The 11,265-nt window shown below is 34.6% G+C and overlaps 2 protein-coding genes and 1 pseudogene across 2 annotated transcripts; 2 read left to right on the top strand and 1 right to left on the bottom strand.

The window, feature by feature from the left end:
* The first annotated feature begins 3,426 nt into the window (after nt 1-3,426).
* LOC147804317 (uncharacterized) lies at nt 3,427-4,152 on the top strand (annotated as a pseudogene).
* Nucleotides 4,153-4,638: 486 nt separating this feature from the next.
* On the bottom strand, nt 4,639-7,947 carry LOC147804316 (uncharacterized). The gene has a single exon (XM_087152325.1). It carries the CDS (start codon nt 5,861-5,863, stop codon nt 5,054-5,056), a length of 810 nt encoding a protein of 269 aa, XP_087008451.1. The 5' UTR covers nt 5,864-7,947; the 3' UTR covers nt 4,639-5,053.
* A 2,004-nt stretch (nt 7,948-9,951) lies between these two features.
* On the top strand, nt 9,952-10,401 carry LOC139426806 (uncharacterized). Its single transcript, XM_071186888.2, has one exon. The coding sequence runs from the start codon at nt 9,952-9,954 to the stop codon at nt 10,399-10,401; it is 450 nt and encodes a 149-aa protein (XP_071042989.2).
* Nucleotides 10,402-11,265: the final 864 nt, after the last annotated feature.

Here is an 11,265-nt window from a genome sequence, read left to right as displayed (position 1 = left end):
TGTGGAACTCTACTTTTCATCGGGAAATTGGCTGATAGCCAATTTCTCTATCGCATGGCATTCTTTCTGTGCTTGACAAAATTATGGATGAAGAGGGTAGCTCTGCGGTCCTCCTCTCCAATAAGTGCATATCTGCTCACGTTATCGGTTGCCTACTTCAACACACCTGATGTCCAGAATCTTGGGACAGTTTTTATAAAAAGTAGAAAAAGCTACTACAGAATATCAGCTTATTCTTTCTTAAGAGAGCATTCATACTGCATTGTAGAAAACCACCTATGCTTGTCCAAGGATGAAAATGATTGGGAGATTTTTTGCGAGTATTTCACTGATGAAGTCTCGTTTGCATCTCAGAATTCCCACATTCACCGAAGTCAAGCATCACTGGCTGCGTTCAGTGTGCGGTCACTTGGTTGTTGTTGTTAATTTACGCCGCACTAGAGCTGCACAATGGGCTATTGGCGACGGTCTGGGAAACATCCCTGAGGATGATCCGAAGACATGCCATCACAATTTTGATCATCTGAAGGGGGGATGGCACCCCCGCTTCGGTAGCCCGACGACCTGCACGCGAAGTCGTGCACTTTACGGTAGAACAGTTTAACGAGGACCCATACCGCACAACCTCGGTCCCTACGCAGACTGATCCAAGTGGTCACCCACCCGCACACTGACCGCAGTCAGTGATGCTTGACTTCGGTGATCTGCTGGGAACCGTGTCTTAACGATCAGTCCACTGCGGGACTAGGCCACTTGGATCAGTCTGCGTAGGGACCGAGCGTGTGCGGTATGGGTTCTCGTTAAACTGCTCTACCGTAAAGTGCTCGACTTCGCGTGCAGGTCGTCGAGATACCAAAGCTGGGGTGCCATCCCCTCCGCAGAGGATCATAATTGTGATGGCACGTTTTCGGATCATCCTGAGGGCGGTTTCCCAGACAGTCGCCAATAGTAAGGGTGATTGTGAGCCCAAGTCAAAATTCCGGAAAATTTCTTAAGTAACAAAAAAATTTAAATCGAAAAATTAGAAAAAAATTTAAACAAGGTTTTTTCTTTTTTCTCAATATTTCTTAGTTTACTTAAAATATATTTAAAATTTTACACATATCTATGATGACCTGGAGAAGTAATTGAAATTTACAAATATGTCTTTCTTTCTTGAGTTTATTATAACTATTTACTGATAAAAAATTAATATTAATCTTGAATATAAGCTTATGAAGTATCTGGCTCTCCCTTACAAACAAATAAAATAAACTGTGTTTTAAAGTTCCACCTTTGAAAATTTGATTTCCGGAAACTTTTGTGATCAATGCTTTTTTTAAACGTCTGAACATTCGATCTCCGGAAACTTCCGGATCACGGTTAGCGAAAAATATGGATTTTTTCCGAAACACTATCAGCACTGCAATAGCCCATTGTGCACCTCTATTGCGACGTAAATGAACTACAACAAATAGACCAATTTATCATTTTCGACTCAAGTGTTTCAGTTGAATTGAAACTTATGAGATTTCCCATCATGCATTGCAAAATTTACAATTTCCTCTGTCTTACAACAGTCGATGTTGCACTATGCGTCACAAAGTGCTATCGGAGACGGTCAGAAAAACAACCCTGAATATGATGGCTCTCCCGCTTTGTAGCCCAACAACCTGAGCGAGAAGTCCAGCACTTTACATTAGAACAGTTCCAGAAAAAAAAAAACGATACCGCTTACCCTTCCATCGCAGACTGATCAAAGTGGTTAGCCACAGTGTTGAAGAACTTAATATTTTTACGGGAACATAAGTCATTGCATCGTGAGAGGGACAGAAAAGGATTGACTCTTTAAAATTATAAAAAAATGACTTTTGGTCAATGTAATTACCGAATCATCTGAAGTTATCCAAGTTTTTCTTGTACTCCTGCTACCCTTTTTCTTTTATCTTACTATAGATTCTGTAATTTGCCTCTCCATTTATCAAACTAAATAAGAAAACAAATACATAAATAAAAAATGTAAATTACTTTTATCTGTATTTATTTTTTACTCCTTAAAAGAAAAGAAAAAAAATTTACAACAATGGGCTATTGGCGACGGTCTGGGGAACATCCCTGAGGATGATCCAAAGACAAGCCATCACAATTTTGATCCTCTGCAGAGGGGATACCCCGCCTCGGTAGCCCAAAGACCTGCACGCGAAGTCGAGCACTTTGCGGTAGAACAGTTTAACGAGGACCCATACCGCACACCCTCGGTCCCTACGCAGACTGATCCAAGTGGTCTCCCACCCGCACACTGACCGCAGCCAGTGATGCTTGATTCGGTGATCTTCTGGGAACCATGTCTTAACGATCACTGCGGGACCATAACTAGTAGCAAATCAAGTAATATAATCCAGTAATCAAGGTAAATTAAAACCAATATGAACATGAATGCAAACGTTTAGATCCCTGTTATTTAAAAAAAACTATTTTATCACATACTTCAAAAATATTGTGTATCACTAGTATCAACAATACTGTATTAAGTCAGATGACATTTCTGAGAAAAACTCTCATTCCATTATACTACAACAAAAAGGTTTCTCACCAGTGAAAACAAAAACAGTAAAGTTTTTACCTGTCTGAATAAAACTACAATAAATTAGATGGACCTTTAGCGGAAAAAAAAGAGGAATCTTTTAACATTAAACAAGAATATGGCTTTTAAAAAGCGTGAACATAACTGTAATTAGTTAGATAATTCTTTTTTGAAAAAGCTTTAGCTATTAAAACCCCTGCACTCTTGCAAGATTATGTATTTTACAAGGCAAAAGAAGCATGTTCCGCAAATGCAAAACAATTCCAAAGGGACCCTGTAACATTGGTAACTCTAACATCACAAGAAGCAAATTTGTGACAAAGAGCCATAGATGAAGAAATTAAAAACTTACGTAGTGCTCAAATGTGGGAACTTGTTACCAAACCACCAAATGTCAAGTTTATCAAATCTAGATGGATATTTCGGAAAAAGAACGCTTAGACAGGAGATTGTGATAAATTTAAAGCTAGACTGGTAGCAAAATGTTACATGCAAGTCCCTGGAATTGACTTTCAAGAAACATTCTCTCCTGTGATCAAATTAAAATTTATCAGATCTTATTGGCACTAACTGTGGAATTCGAAATGAATATTCATCAAATGGATATAACTGCTGCTTACCTAAATGGTACTTTAAAAGAAGACATTTACATGAAACAGCCTAAAGGAGCCATAGTGGCAGGCAAAAAACATCTTGTCTGCCACCTTAAAAGAAGCCTATATGGATTGAAACAATCTGGAAGAGAGTGGAATGCGTGTCTCGACATCTTTTTGAAAGATTATGGCTTAACACGTTCTAAAAGTGATCCATGCATTTACTATCATTCAAATTAAACACTTTACCATGGCATATATGTTGATGATATGCTTATTGTTGGAAATCCAGAAGTCATAGATATGTTTAAACTTAAGGTTAAACAAAAGTTTAGAGCAAGAGATCTTGGAGAAGCAGGTGAAATTTTATTGATGAAAGTAAAAAGGTATGCTGATGGATCTTTAACCTTAGACCAATCATCCTATGTTGAAGAAGTATTGAAAACCTGTGATGCAACCTTACTCAGAGGATCATCAACTCCCTTAGACCCTAGCGTTAAACACTATAAGTTAACCGATGATGAGTGGAAGGAAACTAAAGAAACATCGAACAAAATTCCATACAGACAGGCCATAGGCAGTTTACTGTACCTTGCCTGTGGTACCCGCCCTGATATTGCTTATAGTTCAACTTATATGAGCCAGTTTAACGAAAGATATTCTGAAAACCATTGGCGAAGTGTCATACACTTATTCAAGTATCTTAAACATACAAAACATCTTTGTTTGACATATAGAGAAACTCGAAAGAAGCTAGAAGTTTTTTCCGATGCAGACTGGGCAGCAGATTGCATTGACAGAAAATCATTTAGTGGTTACGTGGTCATTCTTGGGGGTGCTGCGGTGTCTTGGACCAGTAAGAAACAATATTGCACTGCATTGTCTTCTGCAGAAGCTGAATACCTGGCAATGACCCATGCCAGCAAAGAAGTATTGTGGACAAAGAGTTTACTGTTTGAGCTCGGTAAAGAAATGTTGTACCACCTACCATGCTAATAAATGCTGATAACCAGGCAGTTATGTTCATAGCTAAAAATCAAACTACATCTGATTGGAGAAACACAGAGATCTTAGGTATCATTTCATACGTGACAATGTAGATCAAAAAATTTTTGAGTTTCAATATATTAATTCACTAGGGATAATGTAGCTGACCTCTTAACAAAAAACATTTCGAAGACTCAGTTAGGTCTTATAGAATAACTGTGATATATAATGTATATGTGTAATGATCATTCCCGTGCCCCGGTAAGGGGGAGTGAAAGTTATATAAAACACCAGAACAGGGCATAAGGCATATTTTTAGCCAAATATTGTACACATAAAGTAATGATTAATCAATAAAACCAACGATGATAGAATCAACCAACCAGGTTACTGCAAGTTATCTAAATGATGTATTGCCTTATTTGTTCATCTGTTTTTGGCAACAGTTGTTGTTGTAATTTTAAAAAAATATCAATAGAAGCGTCTTTTTTTTCAGACAAAGTTTTTCTCATGTTATAATCTTTATTAAAATATTTCCTTTCTCAAAATGATCCGTTTATTTACAATTATAATTTAATTTCAAACAATAAGGTTTCTCACCAATATGAGCCCAATTGTGGTTTGTCAAACAAAATTTTCGTGAAAAACTCTTATAACATATGTAATACAAGAATAAGGATTCTCACTAGTATGAACATGACTGTTTTCTCAAACTACCTTTTATTGTAAAACATTTATTACATGTACTACAAGAATAAGGCTTCTCCCCAGTATGAACATGATAGTGTTCATTCAGTTACACTCCTTCTGAAAAACTCTTATTACATATAATACAAGAATAAGGCTTCTCACCAGTATGAACAGGACAGTGTTTTCTCAGATAACTTTTTAGTCAAAAACTTTTATTAGATTAACTACAAGAATAAGGCTTCTCACCAGTATGAACACCACTGTGTCTATTCAGATGCGCACTTTGAAAAAAACTCTTATCACAAAGACTGCAAGAATAAGGCTTCTCACCAGTATGAACACGACTGTGAATAGTGAGATGACTTTTTCGTGAAAAATTTTTGTTACATATACTACAAGAATAAGGTTTCTCACCAGTATGAACAAGACTGTGTTTATTCAAATGCTCCCTTTGAGAAAAACTCTTATTACATATTTTACAAGAATAAGGCTTTTCGCCAGTATGAACAGTACTGTGTTTTATCAGACTACCTTTTAGTGAAAAACTTTTATTACATATAATACAAGAATAAGGCTTCTCACCAGTATGAACAAGACTGTGTTTATTCAGATGCTCACTTTGAGAAAAAGTCTTATTACATATACTACAAGAATAAGGCTTCTCACCAGTATGAACACGACTGTGAGTAGTAAGATGACTTTTTCGTGAAAATTTTTTGTTACATATACTACAAGAATAAGGCTTCTCACCAGTATGAACAAGACTGTGTTTATTCAAATGCTCCCTTTGAGAAAAACTCTTATTACATATTCTACAAGAATAAGGCTTCTCACCAGTATGAACACTACCGTGTTTTTTCAGATTACTTTTTAGTGAAAAACTCTTATTACATATACTACAAGGATAAGGCTTCTCACCAGTATGAACAAGACTGTGTTTAGTCAGTGCACTTCTTTCTGAAAAACTCTTATTACATATTCTACAAGAATAAGGCTTCTCACCAGTATGGGTATGACTATGCTTAGTCATATTACTTTTTTCTGAAACTCTTATAACATATACTACAAGAAGGTTTCTCACCAGTATGAACACGACTTGTCAGATTACTTTTTTGTGAAAAACCCGTATTTTAAATAACTACAAGAATAAGATTTTTCACCAGACTGAATTTTAGTGTTTAGTCGGTCTTTTTCCTGAAAAACTCTTGTTAGTATAACAAGAATAAGGTTTACTTACAGGGTGATAATTATTCTGAATTAAATTAGATCTTTAATAACATGATACAAAAAAGAGCATGCTGTATCAAGTTTTTACTTAGACTGAGTTTTTAACTAAGTAAAATATAATAGTGTAGAAATATGATCACCTTACTGCAGGCATATGATTTCTGTGCATCTGTTGAGATCTATTGCATCTGTGATATTCTAGATGCATCTGTGAAAAAATTAATTTAAATTAAATTGAGATATAAATATTTTCTATTTTTCTCAATTTACTTTAATAATTGTTGAACATACCAGATACAAAACTAAATTATTTCACATTATGTTTTCTTATCACGAGTAAAATTAATGTTATTTGCTATTAGGAAGACATATTATATAAAAATGAACATGAACAATGATATTAAATGTTTTGAACATGAAATTATTAAATTTGATTTCATTAGTAATTTATTCACACAGACGCTGCAGAAATATAATTCATTATAAATGAAGAAAATCAAAAGAAGAAAAAAATTCTTTTTTTACCTTCACAAACTTAAAAGAAATATGAGAAGGCCAAAAACGTTTAATTCTATTAAATTGCCTTAACAGAATACAGAAAATATTTTCTCAGTATGAACTGGAAAATCACAATATAAATTTCTTGTGTATAAATGTCAAATCATATGTGTTTTATGAAAGTGACAGACATCTTAATTATCTGCAACTGTTTAATAATGCACTGCATGAAAAGCCCGTTTAAAGTGTTACTTAAATCAAATTATTCTTTTGATCACAATGACTGCTTAAATAAATTATTTTCATATTATGAACTCAAAACAAGTAAATGAAACTACTTCTTTAGGTACACTTTTTAGAACCGAAGTATAATGTTTCACAATAAAGTATAATTATGAACTACTCCTGGAAACTTATGAACACACAAACTACAAACATTAAATTTCCATACGTGTAAATATTTTCCCGTCAGAACATCATTGCAACTATGACACACATTGCACAGATAGTATTTGCTGTAAGTATCACAACATAGAATTTTACTGGGAACATAGAATGAGATTGCTTTTAATATTGTTGCCTTTTGCCAGAAAGAAACGACACACACTTAATGAATAGTTTATTGATGATATAAATAGTACAGAAAACACTGTCCTTTTTTTAAAAAAAAAAATGCACGCAAAATATGAATTTTATTTACTGTCAGCAAGAAGATATTTTATCATTCACATCTATTTTTCTCTGCATAAAGAAGATAATATATGAATTAGATCTACGTGAAAATAACGTTTCTAAAGCGCTTTCTATATTGTTTCCATTACTACGATGGTAATTCACTTTACATTTGAATGATTATGGATACCAAGGCTTATAAATTTAAGCCAAGTAGGAACAAATCAGAAGCAATTTTTTTAAAGCTTTTCTTTAGACAAATAGGGTTAATTAATGTCGTCTATCGGTATAGGTAAGAAAGTATGGTATAATAGTTTATCTCAGCAAAGAATTATTCAACAAACAAGTGCATATTTGCGGTAAGAGTTGTTTACGTTATCGGTTGCCTACTTCAACACACCTGATGTCCAGAATCTTGGGGCATTATTTTACGAAAGCATTTATACTGCTTTGTAGAAAACCGCAACTGCGTTTCCAAAGATGCGATTGAGAAAAGGATAGGGAGATTTTTTGCGAGTAAATTATTTCACTAGTGAAGTCTCGTTTGCCTCTCAAAATTCACACCCATGAGTTTTTAGCATGCACTATTTTTATGTCTTGAGGGACTGTTCCGTATCTGTAAATTACGCTCTTAGTGATGGAGCATCTCCCTATGGCGCACTGTAATTACGCCAACTTAGCAAGCAGTCTATGTTTTTGTACGCCATTACAGTCCATTCATCTACACCCGAAAGGGAAAACGCTAATAAACTTATTTTAATTTTTAAAAAAAAGCTTACTCTTCATTTATGCTACCTCCGCACAGTTTGGTCCGTCGAGCCGGAGGTGATCCAGATCCTATGGAATACGGAATACTTAACTCTTTATGATTGAATTTAATAACTAATTCATTCCGCTAAAATATGGCAAATATAATAGCGCTAAACCGCAAGCGTGGCAGCATAAAACGCCAACTGACGAAATTAAATAATGCCCTCACAGAAAGACAAGACAATATGGACATTTCTGAGCTCCTGGCTCAATTGGATATTGTGCTTAGTATCCGACAAAAATTCGAAACGCTAAAAGATGACTACTACAAAATCGTAGAGGAAAAAGATTTTCAGAAAGTCCAGGTCTCTCTCTTCGAAGTGGATGACGACATTCAAAAATTAGAGGTAAGCCTCAAAACCTCTATTAATTAAAAACTATAAACATTGACAATGCGCAAAATCAAAGTGGTGATAGTTCTATTATCACTGATCAGCCTAAAAAAGCGTTTAAACTTCCGAAAATCCCATTTCCGTTTTTCAGCGGAAAATTCGAGCCTGTTGACGATTCAATAGCCTGTTGACGATAACTTTCCTTCTCTATTTAAAGCAATAGAACAACGCTACGAAAACAAAAGAATAATTGTTGACTGTCACATCAAAAACATTTTAAATAACCATCCCTTAAAGCATGAATCAGGCAAAGATCTTCGTAATATATTGGATAACATTTTGAAGAACCTCAGATCATTAAAAATCTTTGATTTCGAACGAGATAAATTATTCAACTCTTATTATTAAATATAGAAACACAACGATATGCCTGAATTTGATAATTTTCTCGAATTCTTAGAAAGGAGATGTCAAATTTTAAACAATATTCGAACTAACATTCCATCTAAATTTAATCCCGATACATCGAAATCTTTTTTTATCAAAACAAACAAATCTCCTAAGATGTCCTAAATTGTGTATCGCTTATGAAATACAAACACGTGCAATATCATTGCAATGCATTTAAAGAAATGAAGTTATGCGAAAGGTTAGATTTAGTTACAAAAGAATCGCTTTTGTAAAAATTGTTTAAGTGATTTTCACCTATTATCCAAATGTAACTCTAAGGGTTCTTGTTTCGTTTGTAAGAAAAAATTAAATCATCATTAGTCATAACATTCAAGAGAGTGAAACCAGTTCTGTAACGGAAATACAATCATTTTGATGAACACAGCAATAATATAGGTCAGAGATGTATGGGGATATAATTCAAACCCTGAAGAGGCGTCCTTTGACTCAGCTAGCGAGAGTTCTTTCCTCTCCTCTTTCGCAGCAGACTTCTTGGGATTGAAAAAAGAAAAAATAATCACTCCGGTTTGCGGTTTGAATGATAGATCATTAAATATAAAGAAAAAAGTATCTGCTTTTTTATCGAATGAAAATAAGGATTCGCATAGCGAAATAGATTTATTAATTGTTCCCAATAAAACAAATTTCACACCTTCTAAAAAATTAAATGCTTCGAACTTAAACATTCCCAGGGAAGTTAAATTAGCTGATCCATCATTTTTTATTCCTCAAAAAAATAGACATTCTATTAGGCGTAGAATTATCTTTTCATTATTGAATGACGATAAAATGAAACTGGCAGACAGCTTATTCTTTCAATCAAGTTGCTTCGGTTATCTTGTTTCAGACAATAATTTTTATAACACTCCAAAACATTGTTTTTTTAACTAGAAACTTAAACATTCTTCATAAAACTCTCAAACACTTTTGGGAAATCGAAACAAACGAAACTTGCAGAAAGTATTGTGACGAACATTTCGCGAAATCGTATTATAGAAAACTGGATGGTAGATACGTTGTAGAAATGCCATTCAAACTTGATTTTTCCGAAGAAATGCTAGGAAATTCTTAGACAGTCGTATCAAAAAGACTAGATCAGTTATGGACGCATTTAGAACGCGATCACGCCATGCAAACGTTTTATTCAGATTTCCTCAGCGAATATAAATTATTACAACATATAGAAGAGGTGAAGGAAAATTCAGATGTCGAAACTGGATACTATCTACCACATCACGGTGTGTTACTCCCATCAAACAAAACTACTAAACTTCGTGTAGTTTTCAACGCGAGTTCAAAAACGTCTAGTGGACATTCTTTAAATGATTTACTGTGCAAGGGAGGAGTGCTTCAGGAAGATCTTTTATCGATCCTAATTAGATTTAGAAAACACGCTTATGCTTTTACAGCAGATATAAAACAAATGCTCAGGATGATAGAGGTAAATCCTTCGCAAACCAAGCTTCAAAGAATTCTATGGAAGAACAGTAAAACCGTACCAACTAAGGTTCATGAGTTGCGAACTGTTACATACGGAACCGCATCCGCTCCATACTTAGCAACAACTTGCCCTAGATGAGCAAAAGGACTTTCCTTTAGGGTCAAAGACAGTACTTCAAGATTTCTATATGGATGATTGCCTCTCTGGTGCTCCATAACTTAGCGAGTACGAAAAACTCAAATCAGAATTAACACAGCTGCTTCAACGAAGAGGCATGACTTTGCACATATGGTGCTCCAACAAGACTTCATCAACGAAACTTCAGAAATTCTCGCTTGACCGAAATTCTGATGAGATAATGGTCAAAACTTTAGGAATGTCTTGGAACAGTTTAACTGATTCATTTACTTATAAGGTTACCTCCAGATTACAACTACACCAAACGAGATGTGCTTTCACAAATAGCTTGTATCTATGACCTGTCATTGCCAAAGCTAAAATATTCATGTAGCAATTGTGGCTGTTGGACTGGAATGAAATACTATCTCCAGATGTGTCCAAACAATGGGAAAACTTTTCCAGATATAGAATCCATTCATGTTCCTAGATGTTTCATGCAAGGTTCGCAGTGTTGCACGGATTTGCAGACGCACCTTCAAAGGCTTATGGAGTAGTCAGGGCCGGATTAACCTATAGGCACGTGCCTACGAAAAACTTGGGAGAAAAAAATTTGTTGACAAAAATAATTTAGCTTTAAAAACAACAAGTGTATTTCGCACAAAATTATGAAGATACAAATAAAAATATAATATTTTTCGGTAATAAATTATTTTGCAGAATCTTATGATCGAATATATTACTTTTTTGCGATTTTTGGATTCAACGAAATCTTGTATTATGCTGTCGAATTCCAAACTACGCAAAATGTCGTATTCAATAGACATAAGTGCGAGCGATGCCAAACGATCTTGATTCATTGTTGAACGCAAATAATTTTTTATC

This window comes from Parasteatoda tepidariorum, chromosome 9 (assembly GCF_982258835.1).
Source record: "Parasteatoda tepidariorum strain Cologne lab strain chromosome 9, Ptep-v5.0, whole genome shotgun sequence".
Taxonomy (NCBI): Eukaryota; Metazoa; Arthropoda; class Arachnida; order Araneae; family Theridiidae; genus Parasteatoda; species Parasteatoda tepidariorum.
This window is presented reverse-complemented; position numbering and strand designations above follow the sequence as displayed.